General features: G+C 40.2%; 1 protein-coding gene across 19 annotated transcripts in view; it reads right to left on the minus strand.

Moving 5' to 3' along the window:
- Positions 1 to 26545, minus strand: part of eif4g3b (eukaryotic translation initiation factor 4 gamma, 3b) — a 346564-nt gene that overhangs the window by 199618 nt on the left and 120401 nt on the right. For 18 of the 19 annotated variants that reach the window (XM_069919086.1, XM_069919085.1, XM_069919079.1 and 15 more), the window contains one exon: positions 4332 to 4424. The exons of the other annotated variant lie outside the window; for it this stretch is intronic. In XM_069919086.1, coding sequence (XP_069775187.1) covers positions 4332 to 4424 — 93 coding nt within the window. The remainder of the gene's footprint in view (positions 1 to 4331; positions 4425 to 26545) is intronic. 19 annotated transcript variants of the gene reach the window in all.

A 26545-nucleotide genomic window follows, 5' to 3' on the forward strand; every position in this document is an offset into this window, starting at 1 on the left:
TCAGCAAGAACGCAAGGACAGACTAGAAAACTCAAAAGCACAAGCATTAAACCACAGTTCCAATATACCAGTACTTGATGCCACTAAACACAAATTAGGTTTAAAGGAAAATCAAAGCTTTCCACAAATCAGAATTACAAGTCAGCATTCCATCTTAAATAAGTTAATTTTTATACTATATAGAAATTAAGTAATGAACACTTTAATGGCTCTATAAAGATGTGTTGACCTTTATAAGTGCTCAGTAATAATCATACACAAATTTAAATTTTCTTGGAATCTTAAATTTGCAACGGCAATTAAAAACCTTAATTTATGTAAACTTTGCTTTCAAAAAAGGAAAGTGTGTTGAAGTGATAAATGATAACGAATCCAGTTGTGATGCGTTAAGATACATTATGATATTACCACAGGGCACAGGTAAGAGGAACCGGTAACAAGGTCTCATTCTTTAAAATGGAAAGTAGATGCAGTTAGGGGAAGAGGGCAATTAAAAATGGGATAAAGGAGGATAAAAATGAATTTTCAAAATGTCATTCTTTAAATAGGTATCATTGATTTATTTCAATGATGTTCCTGAAAGCAGGTCTCATAATGGAGCAGAAGGCAAAAACATTCTTGTTCAAGTCTTGGTAACCAGCTTTGGAGTGGCAATTCTATGCGGCTGTCAACAAGCTGTCTGCAAGGTGACATCTTGGCAGAAGTAAAGTTCAACCTTAAAGCAAAATGGTGCATGAACTTTTCATAAATGACCAGTTTAATGATTTTCTTTTTGCAAGGTCTGGTTTACTCTTTCAGTAAGTAAATACAACAGGTGGTTGTTTGAACAGAAATGTTTAGTTAAACTTAATAAAGCATGTTAATTCATCAAACCCAAGGCCAAACAATTCAAGACCAAGATGGGTTTTTGCTAATAACCTTGAGTAAAACCCTGCAGAAGTATGACATCAGAGAAATAAGTGGAATTGACTTCAGAGCAACTGCCCAAAAGATAATAAGGGTAGTAGTTACGTTATGAATGGAACAGAACAAAGTTTTGGCTTTCTAATAAGCACGCAGTCCAATCATATTGCAGTATTACAAAACGGAGGTAGAGATCAAACTAACTACTGTGTACATAGTTTTACAAGCCTACAGCTCTAACACAAATGAGTTAATATCAAAGGATGGGGTAATTACAAAGGATAGAGTTGTGCTGACTGGATCAGAAGCTCCTTGACAAATGCTAATTTTAGAAAGATGAGATCAATAAGGGTGATCAATAATGAACTTTAAAAAGAACCAATGGACAATCACATTGAGGACAGGGGAAAATCAAACTAGCTCAATCGCTTCCTGCTGACCCTGCCTTTGATGTTCATTGAAAATTAAATTTTAAAAAATAGCTATTTACATGCTTTTCAAGCTTAGTGAAAAAAGGAAATGGTGAATGGAGTAAAAACCAGGTTACTGACGATAAGGATGATAACTACTTTCAATGGGACTAGTGTAAAAGGAATAAATGGAGAAAGAGAACAATTGGAGATGCTGATGTGGATCAACTCCATGAAAACACTGGGAAGGTCTTGTGTTATGAGCAGTAAGGAAATCCAAAAAGACCTGATAAGGAGTTGGGAATAAAAGTGGAAAAACAGCCCATCATCAATTAAAGTAATAGTGGAGCAAGACCTCGCATTAACTCAATTCTAAAGATCAATAATTCCCTGTTCAGCACAAATACTACAGATCATTACAGAGAGAAGTGAAAATCTCTCAAAAGTGAGCAAAACTTCTGTGAGGTATCAGTCATTACAGAATCTGTGAATCAAACAGATTTTGAAGCCAAGATATCATTGCACTTCCACAAAATGGAGTCATTTAAAAGAGGTGCTAGGTTGAACAAACTTGATCATTCATTCCTGTTGTAGTTCTGGTTTGGAAAATGGTAAAATATGTTGCTTGATCAGTTTTGGTACAGAAAGGAATTTCCAACAAGAAGCCAGACGTTTCTGGTGCCCATCATATCCGACATCAGGGTTGACTTTGACAAGATATTGTAAATCTTGCAGAACTCTATTGTGAAGTGGGATTGAAGAATCTATAGTAACTATGAATTCTATACTATTCAGTGCAAATATTAACATGATAATGATAACATGACAGTTCTGTGTCTTCACTAATTAAGGTAGACAAACATTAGCCCCATTACAAGCAATTACAGTATTTCAAGTTCTTCAACAGGCCCAATTGTTGTCTTAAATTGAATCACACACAAGAACTTCTACATCAGTTCAAGAAAAGCAAGTATTTAGAATTATACACAGAAATATTGGAAAAACTCAGTCAAGGTATGAGCAAAATGCAGGCAGGTGCCGGAAAAAAAACGTGGGGAGGACACAAGCCAACAGGCAAGAGGTCACAGGTGGATATGTGGGTGGGAAGGCAAAAGAGGGGAAAAAAAAACTGAGAAGTGATAAGGGGAGGGGATGGCTCTCTGAATGGAGAGGGAATGGGATAGGCAGCTGGACACTGACAAGTCTGTCCATGATCTCATGCACTGCCAGAAAGGGTCTGACAGCAAACTGCAGGAACAACACTTAGTGTTCCGTCTGGGCACTCTCTAACTAGATGGCATTAACATCGATTTCTCTTGTTTCCCTTAGGGCCTCCCCTGTCGCCCCCTGCCCCATACTTCTGCCTCCTTTCCTCCAATTGCCAAACCACTTCCCTCCCAATTCAGAGAACCATCCCTCCCCCCTCTCCGTACCACTTCCCAACATCATTTCTTCCGCTCTCTTACCCATACCTAGGACATCTTGCCTGTGCTCCTCACCCAACCATTTTAATTAGGCTCCTGTCTGCTTTTTGCTCATACACTGACAAAGAACTCAAGCCCGAAAACATTGGTAATATTTCTGTGCTTTCAAAGATGCTGCATGACCTGCTGCTGAGTTCCTCCAGCATTTTTGTGCATTAAGCTACAATCTCTTCATTCTCAGACTTTGTTTAGCTCCAGATTTAGAATTAAAATCATTTGTAAATAAATGAACATCCAGGAGAAATGAATCTCAAGGCAGTAATTCTCAAGTTATTTAATGGGTTGGTATACATTCAATTAAAAGTCAGGGTGCATCTTCACCACTGATGATGACTGATACGAAGCAACTTCTATGCAGAGCAGGAACTTGTGCACAGCAGATCAAGTTGCCAGGCGGAAAAAAAAGCCAATACCATTGATGAGTGACTGATACAGATATAAAAATAAAGTTGCTTGAAATGGCAGAATTCAGTATCAAATCTAGAAGTCACGAGCAGAAAGAAATTGAGGTGCTGCTTTTCAAGCTTGTATAGGGTAATACTGTAACCATGCTGGAAGCTACTGACAAACAGGTCACAGTGAAAGGTGAATGAAGAATTAAAGTGGCAACAAAGGAACCTGAGGGTTGCTGAAGGGTTAAACATAGGTGTCCTGTGAAATAGTCACCCAATGTGCATTTGGTTTCTCCAAAGTAAAAACCACACTGTGAACTGCAAATGCAAGCAAATCACTCCTGCACTCGGGAAAAGTGTTTGGGTCTCTGGATGATGGAAAAGAAGGGGGTGGGGGGGGGGTGAATGAACTAGCATTGCATCATTGTGTTTTCAAGGGCAAGTGTTTTAGGGGATAGAGTGGACCAGGGAATTGTAAAGGAATCACCCCTGTGAAATGCTGAAAGGGAAGTAGTAAGATGGGGAAACTCTTTGAAGATGGCAGAGTTGCAAAAAAGGTAGAGGCTGGAAGGTGTTTCTCTGCTGAATCTGCCAGCCGGTCTTCCTGTCCTGCTTCTCTCAACTCCTGCATTATTCTGGAGACACAGATAGCAGATGGTAGAATTTGAAGCAGAGATCAATCTGCTGGAGGAACTCAGCAGGTCAAGCTGCATCAGTGCGAGAAAAAGAACTGTCAATGTTTGGGTCAGAACTTTCACTTTGTTTACCCATGTCCTCACTCTCTAACTGTGTCATTCATTCATTGTGCAAGTAACCTTGTTTACAACTTATCCTCATGGCCACTCCCATCAGACACTCCCCTGTCCCGCCACCCTTTTTGTAGCGCCACGTGCTTTTTTTTCCTCCTCAGTTTTGACAAGAGGTGCTGGATTTGAAATGTGATCTGCTTCTCTTCCCACACAGTATTTTCAGTGTTTTACTACTTTTAATTTGCATATATCATTGACTAGCTGTCAATTATTCTGTTGTGGAAAGCATGGAAAATAAAATGCGTTACATCAAAAGCATGCTTTTTAATACCTGAACAATAAACGTGAATGAAATCAAGATGCCGTGAAAGCAATTTTCCAAAGATAGTTTACCTGTCTTGTCTGTGGTTGTGTAGTCATTGTCTGTGGATTTTGGGAGTACACTAGAGGAGGAGGTGCTGCATTCTGACTAGACTGGAAGGCTGCCTGCATTAAAACAAACATGGCTGCATTAAAAAAAACACAACTAAATAGAACATTAACATCCTCTAGATACATTTAACAGGTCAAACGAATCTTAATCAGTACACTGAGCCAACATTCAAAGCTTTAATGGACAGAGCAAGGGTAATTAGCCAAAGTTTTAGCAAATAATCTATCTGCAGAATTCATTGCTAAAAGCTTCTTCTGAAAGTGACATCCTGAATGGATGCTGTTTAATAGAAAAAAAACTAATCTACTGCACAGCAATCAGAAGTAAATATTTCAAACACAATATACCTACCAGAACAATATATTATCCTGCATCACAATTAAGAAAGATAGGCTTAATATGCCAAGTAACTCATTAGAGCCATTTATACATTTAAACACAGCTCAGTAACAGGCCCTTCTGGCCCACGCTGCCCAAATACCGCAATTAACCTACAACTCTGTACGTTTTGGAGGGTGGCAGAAAACAAGGGCACCTGAAGGAAACCCATGCAGACATGGGGAGAATGTACCAACTTCTTACAGGCAGCAGCACACAACGTTGCACTAACCACTACGTTAAAAGCGCTGCAATATCCATTGCTTCCAAAATCCAAGTGATGCTCTTACAAGGGGAGTTACACATTGCTCCTTGGGGTAGCATGGCGTTTGTTCTAGAGGCCTACAGGTTGAGATTTTTCAACCGTTGGCATGCCCTGCCCACCAGTGTCCTATTACCTGAGCAGTGAGAAGAAAAATAATTCCAACAAATGCTCATAATTTTTTTTTAAACAGATGGAACTAGTTTCATTAACCTGAAATTTTAACTTTGTTTCTCTGCCAACAGACACCATCTAATCAGAGCATCTCCAGCATTTTCCTAAGAACTATTTACTTATTAATCTAATTCTAATTAAGTTCAAACTTTAATGTGATCAATATTATGAGATGATGGAGACAAGCCACAACTTGTTGAATTTCAGAGAATCCAGAAATTCTACCAATATTGCGCAAATTAATTTTTTATATCCTATCTCATTTATTACTTCAACAATCTCAAAACCAAAGCATACTTCATTTACAGTGGGGAATGCCTTGAGCTGAATGGAAGCCCAGTATATCTAACTACACCTGCTATAAAATTGCAGAGAAAACCTTCTGACTTGACCATCAAAACAAGGATGAGCCACTGCGCACTTGATTTCCCAATTTCTGGTCTTCTGATTGCTAAAATAAGCTGCCAAGTAATAAATAAAAGGGGAGCAGGTGCAATAAAGAACTAAAAGTTAAACTAATCTCAATAAGGGAGAGGGGCAATTGTAGGGATTCAGTGAAATGGTGATGAGAGATGAAAAATCATTTTTTTTATTCTGAGAAAGCACGACTTCCACTTCTCATTTCTCACTTATTTCCAGATCATTCAATCCAACCCACTATTAAAAAAATTCAAATCATACCTAAATGAAATAATGTCAACGCTTAACAAATTTACCCGGTTAATACTTGAATGCACTAGTGACCAGTCTGTTTTGAGCCTTAGCTAGATGATCTTGATTTATCCAAACAACCTACTGACATCCTATTGATATATTGATATCCATAATGATATCCTATTTCACTCATTCTTTTTGTCACACATAAAACCACCTGTATTGGAAGATTTAAACCATGTTTTTTGCTTCAGATTTAAACCGTGTTTTTTACTTTTGCAGCCTTTGTTTCTGCAAGGCTGAGAACCTGCTTGTGTTTTAGAATCAGCAGACATAAGCTAAATTCCACCGAGGGGCCAGAGATGCAGTTATCTGACAAAAGGACATCTGTGTACCAAGAACATTTAATCTGTCAGAGGCCTAGTCTTGACGCAATGTTTTGGTCACAGACTGTCAGAGGCCTAGCCTTGATGCAAAATAAACCATTGTATTCAAAGTGATAAGCTGAAGGGTTGAGTTATTCGATAGAAGCCTAGGCATGCTAACTTGCTTGCTTGCTTATCTTTCTTTCTGTGCTGGGAATAGGTGCTTGGGTAAGCAGTTTTTGGGTAATATAAGCCATGGTCCCGCTGCTGCAGTTTGAAACTCTCCAAGAGGTGGCAACACCTCTCAGCAAGAAGAACTTCTAGAGTCCAGCCAACGTCCTGGTCGGGGGAGGTGGAGAAGCTGCAACCTGTGCCCTGACAACCTACTACAAGTGTGCAGTCGTTGCCTCGCCTCGGCAATTGGGACCAGTCCAGGCATTGATGAGTATAATTGGGAAGGGCTTGCATATTGTAGTTTGATATCAGCTTTAGAATTTGTAATAAAGATTTGTATAAGCTGAACTGCTCTCGGTGTGTGTGTGTCTATTTTCTTTCGGTAGCTCAAGCTCATACCTTGGCTCCTGTTCTGCTCCAAATCATGGGTCCTCTACCGGCATCACCTACGGCTCCTAGAACGCTTCCATCAGCGCAGCCTCCGCTCCATCCTCAACATTCATTGGAGTGACTTCATCACCAACATCGAAGTACTCGAGCTGGCAGAGTACACAAGCATCGAATCCACGCTGCTGAAGACCAAACTGCGCTGGGTGGGTCACATCTCGAGAATGGAGGACCATCGCCTTCCCAAGATCGTGTTATATGGCGAGCTCTCCACTGGCACAAAGGTGCACCAAAGAAGAGGTACAAGGACTGCTTAAAGAAATCTCTTGGTGCCTGCCACATTGACCACCGCCAGTGGGCTGATATCGCCTCCAACCGTGCATCTTGGCGCCTCACAGTTCGGCGGGCAGCAACCTCCTTTGAAGAAGACTGCAGAGCCCACCTCACTGACAAAAGACAAAGGAGGAAAAACCCAACACCCAACCCCAACCCACCAATTTTCCCTTGAAACCGTGCCTGCCTGTCCCGCATCGGACTTGTCAGTCACCAACAAGCCTGCAGCAGACGTGGACATTACCCCTCCATAAATCTTCGTCTGCGAAGCCAAGCCAAAGAAGAAGAAAGAAGCTCAAGCACTGTGACCAATCTAAAATGAACAAAGTGAGAGGTACAAGTTTACCCAGGACACCACCAAATAATGTTAAAGGCTATTATTTTAATTTTTACGTCAATAAGAACTTTTAAATGCATACTGCTGAACATAAAGCAAAAAAATCAAAGTTTGTCACCTAAGTTTGTCTGCAACAAATGCTTCATGCGTACATCAAATAGAAAAAACTGTTTCATGATTATTATGGTTTCATCTTCTGCTTAATAAAGAAAATTATAAAATGTGATGTTGTTAGTGCAGCAGTTAGCGCAGCACTGTTACAGCTCCAACAAATGGAGTTTTTAATCCAGCGTTATCTACAAGGAGTGTGTACATTTCCTCATGTCTGCATGGGTTTCCTCCCACCCTTCAAAATGCACTAATGCTGTCAGCCAATTGGCTGTAATTGGGCTACACAGACTCATTGACCGGAAGGGCCTGTGATCATGCAGCATGTCTAAATTTAAACAATAAACTTACTTGAAAAAAACCTGAAATATTAGAAATATTAATTGTTTTACCCTCTTAAAACAGGTCAACAGTTTGGATGAATATTATGATAAGCCTGCACTTGAAATACTACTTTTATCCTTCTATTTTCCTGACACTTTACTGTTTGCAACCAGCTCTTTTTATACATTATTTCAATGCCTTTTTTTTTTCTTTGGCTTGGCTTCGCGGACGAAGATTTATGGAGGGGGTAAATGTCCACGTCAGCTGCAGGCTCGTTTGTGGCTGACAAGTCCGATGCGGGACAGGCAGACACGGTTGCAGCGGTTGCAGGGGAAAATTGGTTGGTTGGGGTTGGGTGTTGGGTTTTTCCTCCTTTGCCTTTTGTCAGTGAGGTGGGCTCTGCGGTCTTCTTCAAAGGAGGTTGCTGCCCGCCAAACTGTGAGGCGCCAAGATGCACGGTTTGAGGCGATATCAGCCCACTGGCGATGGTCAATGTGGCAGGCACCAAGAGATTTCTTTAGGCAGTCCTTGTACCTTTTCTTTGGTGCACCTCTGTCACGGTGGCCAGTGGAGAGCTCGCCATATAACACGATCTTGGGAAGGCGATGGTCCTCCATTCTGGAGACGTGACCCACCCAGCGCAGGTGGATCTTCAGCAGCGTGGACTCTATGCTGTCGACCTCTGCCATCTCGAGTACTTCGACGTTAGGGATGAAAGTGCTCCAATGGATGTTGAGGATGGAGCGGAGACAACGCTGGTGGAAGCGTTCTAGGAGCTGTAGGTGATGCCGGTAGAGGACCCATGATTCGGAGCCGAACAGGAGTGTGGGTATGACAACGGCTCTGTATACGCTTATCTTTGTGAGGTTTTTCAGTTGGTTGTTTTTCCAGACTCTTTTGTGTAGTCTTCCAAAGGCGCTATTTGCCTTGGCGAGTCTGTTGTCTATCTCGTTGTCGATCCTTGCATCTGATGAAATGGTGCAGCCGAGATAGGTAAACTGGTTGACCGTTTTGAGTTTCGTGTGCCCGATGGAGATGTGGGGGGGGCTGGTAGTCATGGTGGGGAGCTGGCTGATTGAGGACCTCAGTTTTCTTCAGGCTGACTTCCAGGCCAAACATTTTGGCAGTTTTCGCAAAACAGGACGTCAAGCGCTGAAGAGCTGGCTCTGAATGGGCAACTAAAGCGGCATCGTCTGCAAAGAGTAGTTCACGGACAAGTTTCTCTTGTGTCTTGGTGTGAGCTTGCAGGCGCCTCAGATTGAAGAGACTGCCATCTGTGCGGTACCGGATGTAAACAGCGTCTTCATTGTTGAGGTCTTTCATGGCTTGGTTCAGCATCATGCTGAAGAAGATTGAAAAGAGGGTTGGTGCGAGAACACAGCCTTGCTTCACGCCATTGTTAATGGAGAAGGGTTCAGAGAGCTCATTGCTGTATCTGACCCGACCTTGTTGGTTTTCGTGCAGTTGGATAATCATGTTGAGGAACTTTGGGGGGCATCCGATGCGCTCTAGTATTTGCCAAAGCCCTTTCCTGCTCACGGTGTCGAAGGCTTTGTGCTTTCTTTTTACACCTCCAAATATATCTTGTTTGACATTAACCACTTCACTTCTTGAAATTAACACAAACAAAACCAATTCCATTGCTCATTTGTTCTTGTATCTCTACTGCACAACTGATTCCTTGATTACCTACAGTCTTGGTGGAGAGGTTCCACAACACTTAAAGGCAACTCTGATGGTAAGACTTTCCGGCCCGGACTGGGCAGACGAGTTACCCTGGGTCCTCCTCGGGATCAGAACGGCGGCCAAGGAAGACCTGCAAGCCTCGTCGGCGGAGATAGTATATAAGCCTGAACTTGCCCAAAACTTCTTTTCATGAAAGCACTATACTGGGTGATTATTAGAATAACCTCTGTGCACATTAGTCGTTTTATCTATAGATGCTTTCCCTCACTGGCCTGAGTATTGACAGAAAAATTATTTTGAAGAATTTTGGCCCCAATAACAAGACAAGGGTCATGGACAGGGTGCAGGTGGGACTAGAGGAGAGTACTTGGTTCGGTGTGGACTAGAAGGGTCGAGATGGCCTGTTTCCACGCTGTAATTGTTATATGGTTATATGTTATATGGTTAAAGTATTATTCTGCCTTGTGGCATGCTCATTACATACATTAATTATATACATTATTAAAGACAATGATCCCATCTTCATTTTCCCAACACGCATACACCTGAAAACTGTATGAAAGTTTAAATACAATAAAAGCATCATGCCTTTGTTACACGCTTACCTAATATCCATATTTATACATTTGGCTACGTAGGAGAGCTACCAAAAAGCTATCTCACCATTCATAATAGATTCTTAATTTTTCATTTCTTCATTCCATCCTTAGTCTCCTACTCGTTTCTCAACTTTTTATTTCACTTTACATGACATTTCATCCTTGATCAGAAAACTATTTCTTAATCTTCATTTTGGTCCCTGACTCCCCGCCTCCCTGTCTTAGTCATGACCAAAATACTTTATCCTCCTGCAATTCAATTTCCTCCCTACTTATAAACACACATATACATTATAGCCTGTTCTGTCCTAATCCTTTATGCAAATTTGTTTTTAAAGGCTTTGTCAAATTTTACCACTTTTAGTCTTCCTTTTTTCTTTGATGTGAATACTTGTCCTTTCATTAGTTTTGTAACTAAGCAATGTGATATGTTGTGTTACATCTGCATAATTCAAGATTCCATTGAGATCCATTGCAATCACACTTGCAGTGAAATTCTACAGCTTGATGAACTTTGGCCTACAGTAGGCAAGCTAAAAACCTGAGTTTCTAACAGTAGTGCTGCTGGCCAATGTTCTAAAAGGGAGTTAAGACCATCAAATGTCCAGCTGCCATAGTCCTTGAAATAAACAACGAACCTTGGGTATTCTGCTGTTATGATCAGCCAGAGTCTAAAGTTAAAGACAGGACTGTCAAGGTAGTAATCTTAGAATTACTACTTGCACTTTAGGCAAAGTAGCAAAGGGTCAAATGGATTATCATTAAATGCATGGTTCAAAGAGAAATTACAAGAAGTTTATTGTTGTATACATCACACAATGTACAAATGCATGGCAATTCTAACTTGATGCAGCCGAAAAGGTACTTTGCAAGAAAAATTACCAAACAAAAAACTAAAACTACAATTGTATTCAACAGAAATATAAAGACACAATAAAGGCAACAGAATAGATGAGAAGTATTCACATTATAAAGTTAAGAGACTTCAGTTCAGGAATTATTGTCACGTATTGAGGAAAGAGGGGCCAGTCTCCCAGGATGGGGGTTTCCTTGAATTGAATCAAATATATTGTGGATAAGATTTACCACCAAAATTTAACAACATAAAGGGACTATTGCAAAGCACGGGGAAAGAATACCAGAGAAAGTCAGGAAAGAAGAGAATGTAGACACTGTAAGACATCAGAGGCAAAGATGGTGCAAACACAATTTTGGAGGCGTTTTATCTGAAGATGTACAGTATTTGTAAATGTTTGGGCAAATAGAAATAATTGAGCATAATCTAACACAGTCATTCTCAACTCTGTTTAACGTTTATGACCCCTTCCGTGTGAAACCATCAAGTTTTGGATTCTTCCGCACTTCTCTCCTACAGCCTACACAAAAAAAAACAGAAAACATATATGCTACGTGAGGTGAAAAGAAAACAAGGCTTTTACATAAATGTGCTGTGCCCCCAGTGAGGTTGAAGGGCCCCTATTGAGAATGCACAGTGGGATATTGAGGCCCAGGTCTTGGAATTTGCTGATTAGTTTTGAGGGGATGATGACTTGTACGGATCCATGTTGCCGCTCAGACAGGAGTTGATCTGCATTAATAGCAGACTCTCAAAATATCGTCACTGTGGACGAGAGTGACAGTGGTCGGTAGATATTTAGGCAGGTCAATTGGGTGTAATTGGGCTGCAAAGACTCATTGACCGGAAGGGTCTGTGACCATGCAGCATGTCTAAATTTAAATAATAAACTTCCTTAAAAAAAGCCCTGAAATATTAGAAATATTTATTGTTTTACCATCTTAAAACAGGTCAACAGTTTGGATGAACTGGGCACTGGTATAATTGACGCCTGTTTGAAACAGGTGGGTATCACGCCCTGTTGAGAGTGAGATGTTGAAAATATCCATGAGTAAATTGGCCAGTTGGTCAGCACAGGTGTTTGGAACTCAGTCAGGTACTGACAATAGAAGATCATCAGGGGACAAAAGGGTGTGCAGCAGTTCTTCTTTGCTGAGAGTGGTCAAATCGGGCATAGAAACTCATATGGGAGTGAAGCTTTGCTGTCTCCAATTGCACCAGATTTGGGTCTATACTGACAAAACAATCCCATGAGTCTTCACCTCCCTTATTTCCCTGTAGCCCTGCAACACAATTTCTCATGTCCTTCAACTCCCTTTGATGCTTTTACATGCATCTAATTTAAATGGAATTTATAGTAGCCAATTAATCCAACTGCATGTCTCTAGTTTATAAGAGCAAAGTATCAGTTGGAAAATTACATGATTATGGAAGAATGTGCAAGCTCAATAAACACAGCACCCAACATCATGATCAAATCAGAGACCCAAGTTGTAGAGCAATTTCAAGGATATTCTTGCTCATGTAATTTGTAAAATCCATATCAATATTGCATGTTCTTATCAAAATGCAAAATCCAAGATTAAATCTTTAAAGGACTTCAGGGCAATAATGCAATAGGAGATGAAACCATTTGAAAATTTCTCTACTTACAATGGAGCAGGAGGGGAAATTTAATCAAACGAGGCACGTTACAAGTTAGGAAAAATCTGGTGTGGTCAATCACTTTAAAGAGAGAGGGCACAGGATTGCTCACAATTGCATTGAGTTTCAGACTAACAAAGGGCCGATTCAGTGAAATGGAAGTTGCTTGATTCATCAAGATCAAACTCAAGGAATATGCCTAAACTCAAGTTCATTGAGGACTTGAGACAAGAGACTGCTGATCCAGCAGCTGTTTTCAAATGTTGAAAGCTCACATATGGATTTAAGAGATGCAATAGCATAAGATCTGAAATTGAACAAGATTGAAGGAAACTACAAGACTGCATGGCAGTCTTGAAGCAACATTCCTTAATTAACAGAACAGACCCAGAGTGCCCTACAAGATCAAGCCTGAAACCTCTATTTTTGCAAATGGACTTACACTGGAATAAATAATTGCTCCTCTGCTGCATGGATCACTGCTTGGTGTGTGAAGGTTTCTAAACCAGAGAGGCTGTATGGTTGCCAATAGTCAGACTTACCCTGTGACAAAAAGCCATTACACAGGAACTTGGTCGTACTTAAGGAAATACCAAATCTCACAAAAAAGCAAAACAGCTAATGACAGAATCAGAATTTATTGTCATGAACAAGTCAGGAAATTCAGTGTTTGCAGCAGCGTCAGAGCGCAAACATTCATATTATAACCATCTTACAACAATAAGTAAAAGGAATAGTGCACGAAAAGTAAGGCAGTGTCTTCATTATTCAGGAATCTGATGGGAGCGGGGAAGAAGCTGTCCTTATGCCGCTGAGTGCTCGTCTTCCGGCTTCTGTATCTTTTTCCTGGTGGTAGCAGAATGAAGAGGGCATGGCCTAGGTGGTGGGGTTTTTGAGGATAGAGGCTGCTTTTCTAAGACACCTCTTGTAGAAGTCCTCGATGGAGTGAAGTTTGGTGCCTGTGACGTTGCAGACCGAGTTAACAACCCCCTGGAGCTTTCCCTTTTCCTGAGGTTTTGCGCCTCCATACCAGACAATGATGCAACCAGCTGGAATGTTCTCCATGCTACACCTGTAGAAGTTTGAGTGTCTTCAGTAATATACTGAATCTCCTTAAATGTCTCACAAAGTATAGCCGCTAGCGAGCCTTCTTCATGATTGCATCGACATGAAGGGTCCAGGACAGATCCTTAGAGATGTTGGCACCCAGGAGTTCTTGACCCTCTCCACTACTGAGCCCTCAATGAGGACTGGGTCATATTCCCCTGACTTCTTCTAGTAGTCCACAATCATCTCCTTGGTTTTGCTGATGTTGCACCATTCAATGAGCTGATCTATCTCACTCCTGAACACTTCCTCATTGCCATCTGTGATTCTGCTGACAACTGCGGTATCATCGCCAAATTTGTAGATAGTATTGGAATTGTGCCTGGCAACACAGTCATGGGTGTATAATGAGTAGAGCAGTGGGCTAAGCCCGCATCCTTGAGGTGTGCCTGTGTTGATAATCAGTGAGGAGGTAACTATTTCCAATTCATAAATGTGGTCTCCCGATGAGGAAGTCAAGGATCCAGTTGCAAAGGGTGGAGGGGGTGGTGTAGAGGCCCAGAGTTTGTAGCTTCTTGACCAACACTGAGAGAATAATGATGATGAAGGCTGAGCTGTAGTCGAAAAGCAACCGTATGTATGATTTGTCGTTTTTGAGGTGATCCAGAGGTGAATGGAGAGCCAGCAATATTGCATCTGCTTTGGAGCAATTGTGACGATAGGCGAATTGAGTGGGTCCACACCTTTGTTTAGGTATATGCCACATTCTGGCCACAACCAGCCTCTCAGAGCATTTCATCACAGTAGAAGTTAGTGCAACTGGGCGATAGTCATTGAGGCAGCTCACCCTGTTCTTCTTGGGCACCAGGATGAGTTGCATGGGCTGCAAGGCTGTTTCTTTGCTCTGCAGTTCCATTATGTTCCCAATCTCTAGCCAAATGGCAATTATGTGTTTCCAGAAATTTTCATCCTAAAATAAAGAACCATCCAAACAAGAGCAAGCTGTACAGGTAAGAGTGAAATAATCTTGAACTTGACAGAAGAGGCAACAATTTGGGCCATCATATCTTAGCTTGTCAAAAGAGCCATTTAAAACTCAGGTAAGAATAGAATGAGCAGAAGGAAAAGGCTGCCATTCAGCTCCTTGCATTTCAGCAGATGAGATCTTGGTTGCTTTTTTACTTCAACTTTCCCTTTAGTAACTTCTAGTAACAATGTCCATATTCAATAAAGTCAAAAATCAACAAGACCATTTGTTCACAGTTCTTTTCAATCTTTTCTCATCCCATCAATTCCATTCCCCCACTTATTTCCTGTCATCTTTTCCCTGCAACTAATTCATGATTCTAGCAATTTACAAATTTGCCAGCATTTTTTGGGATGTGGGGAGGAAACATGAGCACCCAGGAAAAATCAATAGTCACAGAGAATGTACAAACTCCTCACTGTCAGAAGCAATTGAGTTCTGTGGGGGCTCAAGCTGTGAGATGGCTGTACTACCTGCTGCACCAGTGCCCCTTCCATACTTTTTTCAAAAAGATTACCAGCATGCTCACATTCAAATGAAGATTTATTTATGTCATGTACATAAATGCACAACATTTGACCTGCTGAGTTCTCCAGCATTGTGTTTTTACTTTTTAAAACATTTGTCAACTTTTGCTTGCTGCAAAGGCACAAAGAAACACCACCACCAATAAAAGAACAAGCAGCAAAAGTCTATCCCTTCAGAGAAACCATGTCTGATGATTCACCTCCGGTACTGAGTGTCCATGGATTCATCTCCTGCATTCCTGCAACCTCTGCAGTTGCATGGCCTCTTGTTCGCTCCAGGGGCAAACTAGAGCTCCCAGTTCTGAGCCTCTGATTACAGTTTAGGAAGGTGCTAGTACCCGAGGCCTGTCATGGCACATACATGAATTTGTACTGAGATGAAGTTTATTAATGCACGATGTGGAACAATTTCAATAGACAAGATAATTGTGCAATGAAGCAACAGAATTATTTTGCATCATTTGTCCTGAATGAACAAGGTTAAGAAAGAAAAACTTGCTGTGCAGTCGATCAAAGAAAACAAGAAGCATGTCACACAGCCGCTGAAGCCTTCTCCACCATTCAACAAGATCAATTTCCAGTCTGCTTCACTGTGATAGTGTCCAAAAATTGATACATTTCCTTTCAGTTTACAGTAAAAGTCCAAAAATCTGGATGCCAGACATACCAATATGAGGACTTGTCGAAAACTCAATTTTTTTTTAAATTTGTGGTATTTTGTGTGTGTACATAAATATTTATTTGTTATTTTGCACTTTGTATTTTATATGAAAATATGTTTCATGAATAAACTATCAAAATTTACCTGTTCATCTCTTCTTCATTCTCTTTAAATTTGAATTTTAAAAGTAATGCCTGAGAATTCAGAAATTCAAAAACCCACTCCGACCTAATCCCTGAGCAGTCCAGATTTTAGGAATTGTATTATAATTACTTTTTTGTGAAGCAGGTGCAGTTAACTTGTAATAATCTACAACAGTTACATCATCTTTTAACCGAAATTCTGAAAACCAGAAACCTGCGAAAACATAACATTTTTTCCATGGCTATCATCTGCACACCAAAGCTCGCGTTTGGCGCAAAACATGACCTGACTCGACCCATGTTCAACTTATGCTTCAACATTCCATGTCGGTAATTGGGAATCCTTACTTTAAAGATGCCAGCAGATGAAACAAAGAGTCCATTACCTCCAATTCACCTATACAAACACCTGATTCGTTGTAGACGGCCCAACGCTTGGATACCCGCAACCACACCCCCACATACCCCATCCAGCGCCACCACAAGTACCCCCTGTCCAGCATCCAAAGTGGGAGCTCAGTTGAGCAGTAGGTTGGGGTGAAGATCCATGGTCTGATGGGTAGGCAGCCAGGGTGTCAGGGGTTAGGTTAGTAGGGTAGCCAGGATGTCGGGAAGGTGCCTGAGGCAAGGATCCGCAGCTGGGAGCTCAGGAAGGGCTGCTGGGACATCAGGAGCTCCTGTCAGTGGATGGCTGGGGCAAGGGTCCTCAGAAGGGGTGCTGGGAGCTCCAGGCAGCCATGGCGTCGAGAGCTAGTTTGCTGACTGTTGGGGTGAGGGTCTGCTGTTGGGGCATCGGGAGTTCAGATGGCTGCCGCAACCCCCGACCATCCGGCGTCACTGAAACCCCCCCCACCCCCCCAGCACTGCCACCGCAACCCCTCCCTGTCCAGAGACCCTTCTAGTTGGGAGTGTGCCCTTGTTTTGAGCAAATCTAAAATCAGTGCAATTTCTTAACGTACTGCCATTATTATTTTATTATCCAAAAAATTCTGAATTCTGAAAAGTATTTGGTCTCAAGGGTATTGGATAAAAGATTCTATGCTTGTATTAATATTATAGTACTGCAGTGAGGAAGTCAGTGCAAATTTTTGAAAGAGATATCACATTTGATCAATTTAATGGGATTCTTTAAAGAAGGAAAAGAGAAATGGTAAACATAAAATAAGTAGGTTTGAAGCAGCATTTGAAAAGATGATACATTATATCAAAGTTTATTGTGGAAAATATTGGTGCAAAGGGTTCTACTTTTTAAAGTTTACATAAATGACAGTTCATTTAACATTATCTGACTGTACCAGACGAAATAGTTTTTCCAAACCACAGTGCACTCGAATTAGGTGATGGAGCAAAAGTGAGGAAAGATAAAAGCATATTTCAATAGTGAGATATTGGAAAACCCCAAGGTTCCCTAGTACATGATTCACAATTTGCCATTAATAATTCAACATCTGGTCTCCATATTTAAGAGAGCTTGTTAATACATTAGCAGTTTTGAAAACATTTATTTGACTTAAATAAATGGGTGGGGGAATTGGGGCTTGGGGGTTGGGGGGAAGGAGGAGGTCATTCCAATGAAAGCTTGCCCAGATTTTGTTTAAATCTTCTGGCACTTAAGGAGGGACATAAATGAAACTTTTCAGATCTTGAAGGTCTTGAGAGAGGAAATGTGGATAGGATGTTTTCATTTTTGGAGATTCTTACGATTAAGCATCATGCAGTTAGTACTACACAACATAATGAATTTTTAAAAAAGACATCAAACCAAAAGAGAATTACAAAGCTAAGCTTAAAGGATGTAATTCTTGCAGGAAACACAAGGTGCAATACACTGCAGTCCTGCTGCAATGCAAAGTTAAACATTTGCTTTTAGGTATTGAATTCGATTATTTGAAGTTTAAACATAAAATTAAGATTATTCTACCAATGCATTGTGACGTCTTTAACAAAATAAACTAGAAACATTTCCACAAGATCTTTTATTCAAAGCTGGAATCACTGACTTTTAAGATTCTGATAAACTTTAGAGCTAAAAAAAAATTTAAGCGATATTTTCTATCCCAAAGAGCACATCGTGGGTATAACTATGAAGCATTCCAAAATCATAGAAGAAAATGTAAACAAAATGCATAATGAATGATCTCAGAAATGGTAATATAAATAATTGTTCTGAAGTTGGCCATCTGGCCCTTCAGGCCTGCTGTACCGTTTGATAAAATCAAGGCTGATTTGGCTGTGGGCTCAACTCCACTTACCTGCCATTTCCCGATAACTCTCATTTTCCTTACTATGCAAATATCTATGTTTTAGTATATTCAATAAAGCAGCCTCTACTGCTTCCTTGGCCAGAGAATTCCACATATTCACTACTCTCCGGGAAAAGCAGTTCTGCTTCATTTCCATTCTATATCTACTCCCTCAAATCTTATGGGTAGAACAAAGAGTACAGCACATTACCGGCCCTTAAGCACTCGATGCTATGCTGACCTATACAAGCGTACTCCACAATTAACCTAACCCTTTCCTCTCTTGCAGTCCACAACCTTCTATTTTTCTTACATCCCATTTGCCCAAGTTCCTTTTAAATCTCCCTATTGTATCAGTCTCAATCACTATCCCCAGTAATGCATTCAAGGTACCCACTGTGTTTAGAAAAAACTTGAGATCTATTTCTGACATCTAAACTTTTCTCCACCCATCTTGTCAACACCAGATGTCTTCTGGTGTTGACCATCACTGCTTGGGAAAAGAGAGTGGTTGTCCACTCTATCTACTTCAATCTTGTACAACTCTATTGCTTTTTTCGTCGCTCTGCGGAATAAACCCTAACTCTTCAACCCTTCCTCATAATACATGTCCTCTTATTCAGGCAACATTTTGGCATATTTCCTCTGCACCTGTTTAGGGGGCAGAGGGGGAGATGTGGTCTCAGGTTAGGTGATATTCATTGAGGACTCTGGAATTTCTTCATTCAAAAGCTTGAAATTACACCAGAGGGCTGTAAATTCTTATTTGCTGAATACATTCACGTTTTGGGCTGATAATTTTGAATAATTTGGGAGAAATCAAGAGACCTAAAGATCATATTGAAAATAGTATCAATGAGAAAATAGTTAAGACCATGCCATACGGAAAAGTAGGACTGAGGGACCAAGTCTTATGTTTCAAAAAGATAATTGTTTCCTTTCATTCCTTCGTTCCCTCATAGTGATTGCAGGTAAAGATGTAGTTATTTTACAAGAAGGTTCAACATCACACTAAATAAATGTGGAGTTGTCAGCCTTGCATGCACTCAAGAAACTACTGAAGCCATACTTGGTTGACAATTTTAGTGCTGAACATTGCATCCAAAGAACAGCATTCACAATGATTTCCAAGTGATCAAAACCTCAAGCTTTTCACGAAGCTGAATTCTGGCGATTTCTTGACCTACTTCAACAGTCCCTATAAAAATACTGTATTTTCACTCATTTTCTTTCATTGCCATTATTATATTCTCATACTTGCTACAATATTCTCACACTAGTATAAATTGCCGGTGCGACTTTCTCACAGCCGCTATTAATTGTGCGTGTTCTTTCAATGCTGCTATTATATTCCCATGCTCGCTATAAATTGCCGGTTTGATTTCCCAAGCTCACTATTAATTGTGTGCGCTTTTTCAAAGTGTAAAAATGTTCTTGGTTATCGTTTACTTCCCACCGATACTGTCTGGTTTATGTAGAACACAGAACATTACAGCACAGTACAGGCCCTTTGGCCCACAATATTGTGCCTACCCAAAAAAACCTAAACCTTCCCTACCTCATAACCCCCTATTTTTTCTTTCATCCATGTGCATGTCTAAGAGTCTCTAAATGCTTCTTTGTTTCACCATCACCCCAGGCAATGCATTTCAGGCATCCACAACTCTGTGTGTAAAAAAAAATTGCCCCTGATGTCTTCCCTAGACTTTCCTCCATTCAGTTTGTACCGATGTCCTCTGGTTTTTGTTACTCCTGCCTTGGGAATCTCCTCTCATCCTTCTTCGATCCAAAAACCCCCTGCTCTACTAAGCTTGTCTCATAAGATATTTTCCAAATCAAGAAACATCCTGGTAAATCTCCTGTGCATCCTCTTCATAGCTTCCACTTCCTTCCTGTAATGAGGTAAACATAACATTCCAAGTGTGGTCTCACCAGAGATTTACTGGGTTGCATCATTACCTCATGACTCCAGAACTTAATCCTCGGATTAATGATGCCGAGCATACCACTGACTTGACATCCAGGGTTGTGATCTCAGGATTGCTACCTGTTGCCACGTGCTAGTGAGGTTAGAAATAATAACGCAGCTTAACATGTGGCCACAAGACCTGGTGCAGGAGGGAGGGCTTCAGGTTTCTGGGTCATTGGACCCTCTTCCAGGGAAGGTGGGACCCATTCCAACAGGATGGTTTGCATCTGGATTGGAGAGGACTAACATCCTTGCAGGAAGGTTTGTTCATGCTGCTCCAGTGGGTTTAAACTAGATTTGCAGAAGGCTGGGAACCAGAGTGCCAGAGCAGATAGAGGAGTGGAGGTGGGAAAAGATGATGTGAAAATTGCTGACACCATGAGAAGTCAACGGGTTGCATGTGGTGAACATGTTTTCAGGTGCATCTATTTCAAAACAAGGAGTGTTGTAGAAAAAGAGGACGAGCTTAGAGGGTGGATTGACACTTGAATTATGACACTGTGGCCATTAGTGAAACTTGATGGCAGGAGAGACAGGACTGGTAGCTCAATGTTCCAGGCAACCATTGCTTTAATTGCGATAGAATGGGGGGGGGTGTATTTGCTCAATTATTACAGCTGTGCTCAGGCAGGACAGACCAGAGGGTTCATCTACTGAGGCTATATGGGTGGAGCTGAGGAATGGGAAAAGTATGACCACACTCGGTCAACGAGAGTTGTAGGAGCAAATCTGTGCAGAGATAGCAGACAGCTACAGGAACCACAAGGTTGTGATAGCAGGAGATTTTAATTTTTCACATATTAACTGGGACTCCCATGCTGTAAATGGGGCTGCATGGCTTGGAGTTTGTGAAATGTGTTGAGTAAAATTTTCTAAAGCAATAGGAAATGATGTAGGACATGAGACACAATTATGGGTTGGAGAACATTGTGGATCCAGTGATCATAACGTCATTAGTTTCGTTAAGTAAAGAGAAGGATGGGTCTGGGCCTCGGGTTGGATTTCATAATTGAAGAAAGGACAATTCTGAGGAAATGAGAAAGGATCTAGAAGGCATGGATTGGGATAAGTTGTTTTCTGGCAAGGACGTGCGAGGCAAGTGGAAGACCTACAGAGATGACATTTTGAGAGTACAGCATTTGTATGTTCTTGTGAAGATTAAGGGCAAAATTAGGAGGCAGAGAGAACTTTTGTTTTCGAGGAATATTGAGGATCTGTTTTGGAAGAAGAGGTGAAATCAGGAAAGAAGACATGAGGTTGTTTTGACAGACAATGTGGAGGAAAATCCCGATTTTCTACAGGTATATTAAGAGCAAAAGGATGGTAAGGGATAAAATTGGACCCCTTGACTTTGTATGGATCCTAAAGAGATGGGGTAAATCTTAAATATTTTTTAATCAATATTCACTCAGAAATTAGCACAGAGTCTCAGGGAGTAAGGAAAACAAGCATGGAATCTATACAGATTAAAGAGGAGGAAGTGCTTGCTCCCTTATGGCAAATAAAGGTGGAGAAATCTCCAGGGCTTGACAAGGTAGTCCCTTGGACCTTGAGGAAGGCAAGTGTAGAAACTGAAGCGGCTCTGGCAGAAATATTTAAAATGTACTTAGGTACTGGTGTGGTGCTGGAGAATTGGAGAGTAGCTCACGTTCCATTGTTTACAAAATACTCCAAAAGTAACTCTGGAAATTATAGGCCAGTGAGCCTGACATCAGCAGTAGGTAAATTATTGGAAGGAGTTCTAAGAGATTGAATATACAATTATTTGGATAGCCAAAAAATGATTAGGGATAGTCAACATGGCTTTGTGCGTGGTAGGTCATGTTTATCCAATCTTCAGAGCTTTTCAAGGTTACCAGGAAAGTTGACAAAGGAAAGGCTGTGGATATTGTCCCTCCATTCAAGGGCTCAATCAGGCCGTCCAAATGAAGTAACATTTCAGGGGTCGTCTTCTGCATCCAATCCTTCCATTGTGGTCTGCTCTACATGGGAGAGACTGGGCGCAGACTGGAAGATTGCTTTGTTGAGCAGCAGCATGGATATCCCAGTGGCAACTCATCTCAGTTACCCATCCCATTTCCTTGCTGACATGTCTGTCATGGTCTCATGCAGTGTCAGACTGAGACCACCCGGAAATTGGAGAAACAACATCTCATCTTCCATCTGGACACCCACCATCCAGATGGCATTAACATAGACTTCTCTGACTTTCATTAAACCACACCCCCTTTTCTTTCCCCGTCGTTTTTCCCCAGCTCTGTCTCTCTCCTTTTTCCTTGTCTCCTTTCACACAGCCAAAATCTATTCTCACCTCTCCCCATATCATTATCGAATTAACACCTTTTGTTGGCCTAGACTCCTCCCCCAGCCAGCACTGTCTTTATTCTAAAATTTTCTGGGATTTTTTTTTGCTTATTCCTAGAAAAAGAGGTCATGTAGGAAATGTCGGCAGTATATCTATCTCCCATGGACGCTACAAGACCGGCTGAGTTCCTCTAGCGTTTCTGGGTTTCCCCTCACAAAGTCCCTGAGAAGGTAACTTGGCTTAAATGCTCCTAAATCCTTAAAATTCCTCCCCAATAGGTTCACCCACAAGTGATGTAGACTCATTGGTCTATAATTCCCAGGATTTTCCCTATTACCTTTTTTAAAACAAGGGGACCATTCTCCAATCTTCCAGCACCTCCCCAGAGGCCAAGGAGATTATTCCCAATGTCCCAGTAATCTCTTCCCTCCCTTCTGATAGCAATCTGGGGTACATCTCGTCTGGTCCCAGGGAACTTACCGACCCTAATGTTTTTAAGAAGATCCAACACTTCCTCTTTCTTAATCTCAACATGGTCCAGCAAATCAGCTTGTTCTATTCTGACCTCACCTTGACCAAGGTCCTTTTTTGGCCATACAAGTGCCCAGGAACATAGAAGGCTATATAGAAAGTAGCAAAAATAACGAGCTTCATCAGGGGTTCTGACCTCAAATCCAGTGCAGACATGCATGCAAGGCACTGTCTCAAGAAGGCAGCCAACATCACAAAGGGCCCCATCACCTTGTCACACACTCTGCTCACTGTCACCTTTGGGCAGAAGGTGCACAAGCTTGAAAACCAGCACCTCTTGCTTCAAGAACAGTTTCTTTCCAATACCTGTCAAGAGTCTTGAACCTCTCCTTGATTCAATCAATCTTTCTATCTATCAATCTTTCTATCTATCAATCTTTCTATCTATCAATCTTTCTATCTATCAATCTTTCTATCTATCAATCTTTCTATCTATCAATCTTTCTATCTATCAATCTTTCTATCTATCAATCTTTCTATCTATCAATCTTTCTATCTATCAATCTTTCTATCTATCAATCTTTCTATCTATCAATCTTTCTATCTATCAATCTTTCTATCTATCAATCTTTCTATCTATCAATCTTTCTATCTATCAATCTTTCTATCTATCAATCTTTCTATCTATCAATCTTTCTATCTATCAATCTTTCTATCTATCAATCTTTCTATCTATCAATCTTTCTATCTATCAATCTTTCTATCTATCAATCTTTCTATCTATCAATCTTTCTATCTATCAATCTATCTATCAATCTATCTATCAATCTATCTATCAATCTATCTATCAATCTATCTATCAATCTACCTATCAATCTATCTATCAATCTCATGCATTATTGTCTATTTTAATTTAATAAAATTAGTTTAATCTCATCATTTTTCTTTATGTATTTGTTCAGCTGCAGCAAGAGAATTTCAGGCACATGTACATTTTATAATGTGTATGACAATAGACAAGCTCATTATCAAATTAGTAAGATTTTCACTGAAGTACAGTTACATCTCATCAACAACAGACTTTTTCATTTCTACATACAATGACAGAATTGCATACACTTGGAAGTTGGTGTCCAATTTACTACACAAAAACAGCACCTCACTTAAATGGCATTCTTACATGGAATTAATTCAAACTGTTCTGATAAATGTTTTCAATGTAATAAAGAAGTAGGAACTTTTCTCCATGCAGTTTGGCAATGTGAAAAAGTAGGGAAATTTTGGGAAAATACAAATATTCTATTGTGGCAAGTTATGAGGGTGCAAGTTTTGAAAGATCCCAAAATATTTTTATTAGGAGATATTTTGAGTTGAAGTTAGATACCTATCAGAAGCCATAAAATGAAAAGTAGAAAATAATGTGGGGTTGAATAAATGGCAAACGGAACTACTAAATTGTATATCATTAGAGAAAATAATGTATAATTTACGGAATCAACTAGAAAAATTTGGTAAGATTTGGAAACATTATATGAATTTTATTGCTAGGACTTCAACTCTGCACCCGCCTTCCCGCTCCAACTCACCTTAAGGTTCAAGATCACTATGTAAATTTAAATTTAATTAATCAAGAGGTTATATGATTATCAGCCAGGCTTTTACTTCTTTTCTTCTATCTTTCATACTTTTTTGGGGAGGGAAACTATATGAAATTATATATTCTTTTTGCATCATTGTTTTTTTACTTTTTTTATGATATGGATAAATACTGTACTTGTATTAATGCAAATTAAAAATAAAATTTACAAAACATCATTCTAAATTCAAAATCAAGATCAAATCAAATACAAATCCTTTTAACACATCAATTCTCACAAGTAGATTGTGCAGTTTTTCACAGTTTCACTGAAGTTCAAACTTCTGATTACAATTTTCTCATCACCATGAACTTCCACTTCTGTATCACAGCTAGAAAGCCCATAACATCGTGGATTATTGTGTAGATTGCAAATTATAAGCCAATTTTTAAATCTGTATATTTTTATTCAACCCATCATACAGGCTTACAATCCTCATAATTAAGGGAAACCACAAATCATCAAGGAAGCTTTTGCATCCAAAATGGCACCAGAGTTTTGGAACACCAAGTCCATTTGTTCTCTCAAGCCCATGTCATCATCATCAAACCTTTACTTCCTGCCTAAAATTAAAGCATATCCTGGAAATCTAAATTAAAAAGTGGAAATGCTGAAGATACTCCATACGTTAAGCAACACCTGAAAGAAAGAAAGAGTTCATATTTCAGAGTTAATTCAAATTCTTTCTCCATGTGTGTTTAATCTGCTGAATATTCAAGTCTCTCAATCGCAGATTTAAAAATGCACTGCTTCTAGGGATGAGGTGGGGAGGGGGGGTCAAGGTGGTTTTTGGTAGAGACATAGAAGGAGTGGACTACAATAAGTAGCCGCAGAATAAATATATTATTGTGAGAAAGATTATTCAGAGGTGCTAAAAGGCTTTCCTTGGATTGTAGAATCCATAGCTAAAGCCAGTATCTCATGATAAAGAGAGGACCATTTGGAAAAAGTTTTTAAAAAAACATGCTAAATTTTGGGAATATATTCCACCATCAGTTTTAGATGCCCAATCAGTGGATATTAATCCAATCTTAGCTATTTTTTAGATACAGAAGGTAACACAGGTAGAAAACACAATAACCACAACTTAATTGAAGCAAGCTCAAGAGCAGTTTACTCCAATTTTGGAAGAGAGGAGCTAAATTAAAAAATGAGAGCTTAGATAAAGCTGAAGCATTTATTACTCTTATCAAAAATATAAGTGGTAGATGAGAATTGTCTTTTTGTCCAAAGGTTTGCAATCTAGAAATGTATTTTTAACAAAAGGTTAGCTAAAAGCAAGATGGAACTTTTAAATCTGAAAATATATAGAAATAACTTGGGATATGTACTTGAAGTCTATGATTTCCAAAGTTAGAGACAATGAACTGGAAGGCAGCTTCTGCTGGGTCCTTCCAATATTGACACCGGCCAAATGGCCTGTGTGGTCGACTTGCTGCAATTCCTCAGCTTCTATTTCTTATAAGCTTTAAATGGATGGCAGCATGGTCAGTGTAGCTGTCAGCACAATGCTGTTATAGTGCCAGCAACCAGGGTTTGAATCCTATGCTTGTCTGTAAGTAGTTTGTATGCTCTCCCTGTGTCTGCATGGGTTTCCTCCAGGTGGACCGGTTACCTCTCACCATTCAAAACATTTGGGGGTTGCAAGTCGATTGGAAATAATTGGACAGCATGAGGTCGTGGGCCGAAAGGGTCTGTTATCATGCTGTATGTTTAAATTAAAAATAAAAAATGAACTGATAACTCAATTATTTTGAAACGAGCAGAAAAACTCCTACCTTCTTGTCAATTCTCAAGATTTGACCAAGGAAGAGCCACTCTGCACCTCCATTTCCCTGATGATTTTCTGTCAGTTTCTCAGGA

This window comes from Narcine bancroftii, chromosome 2 (assembly GCF_036971445.1).
Source record: "Narcine bancroftii isolate sNarBan1 chromosome 2, sNarBan1.hap1, whole genome shotgun sequence".
NCBI classification, from domain to species: domain Eukaryota; kingdom Metazoa; phylum Chordata; class Chondrichthyes; order Torpediniformes; family Narcinidae; genus Narcine; species Narcine bancroftii.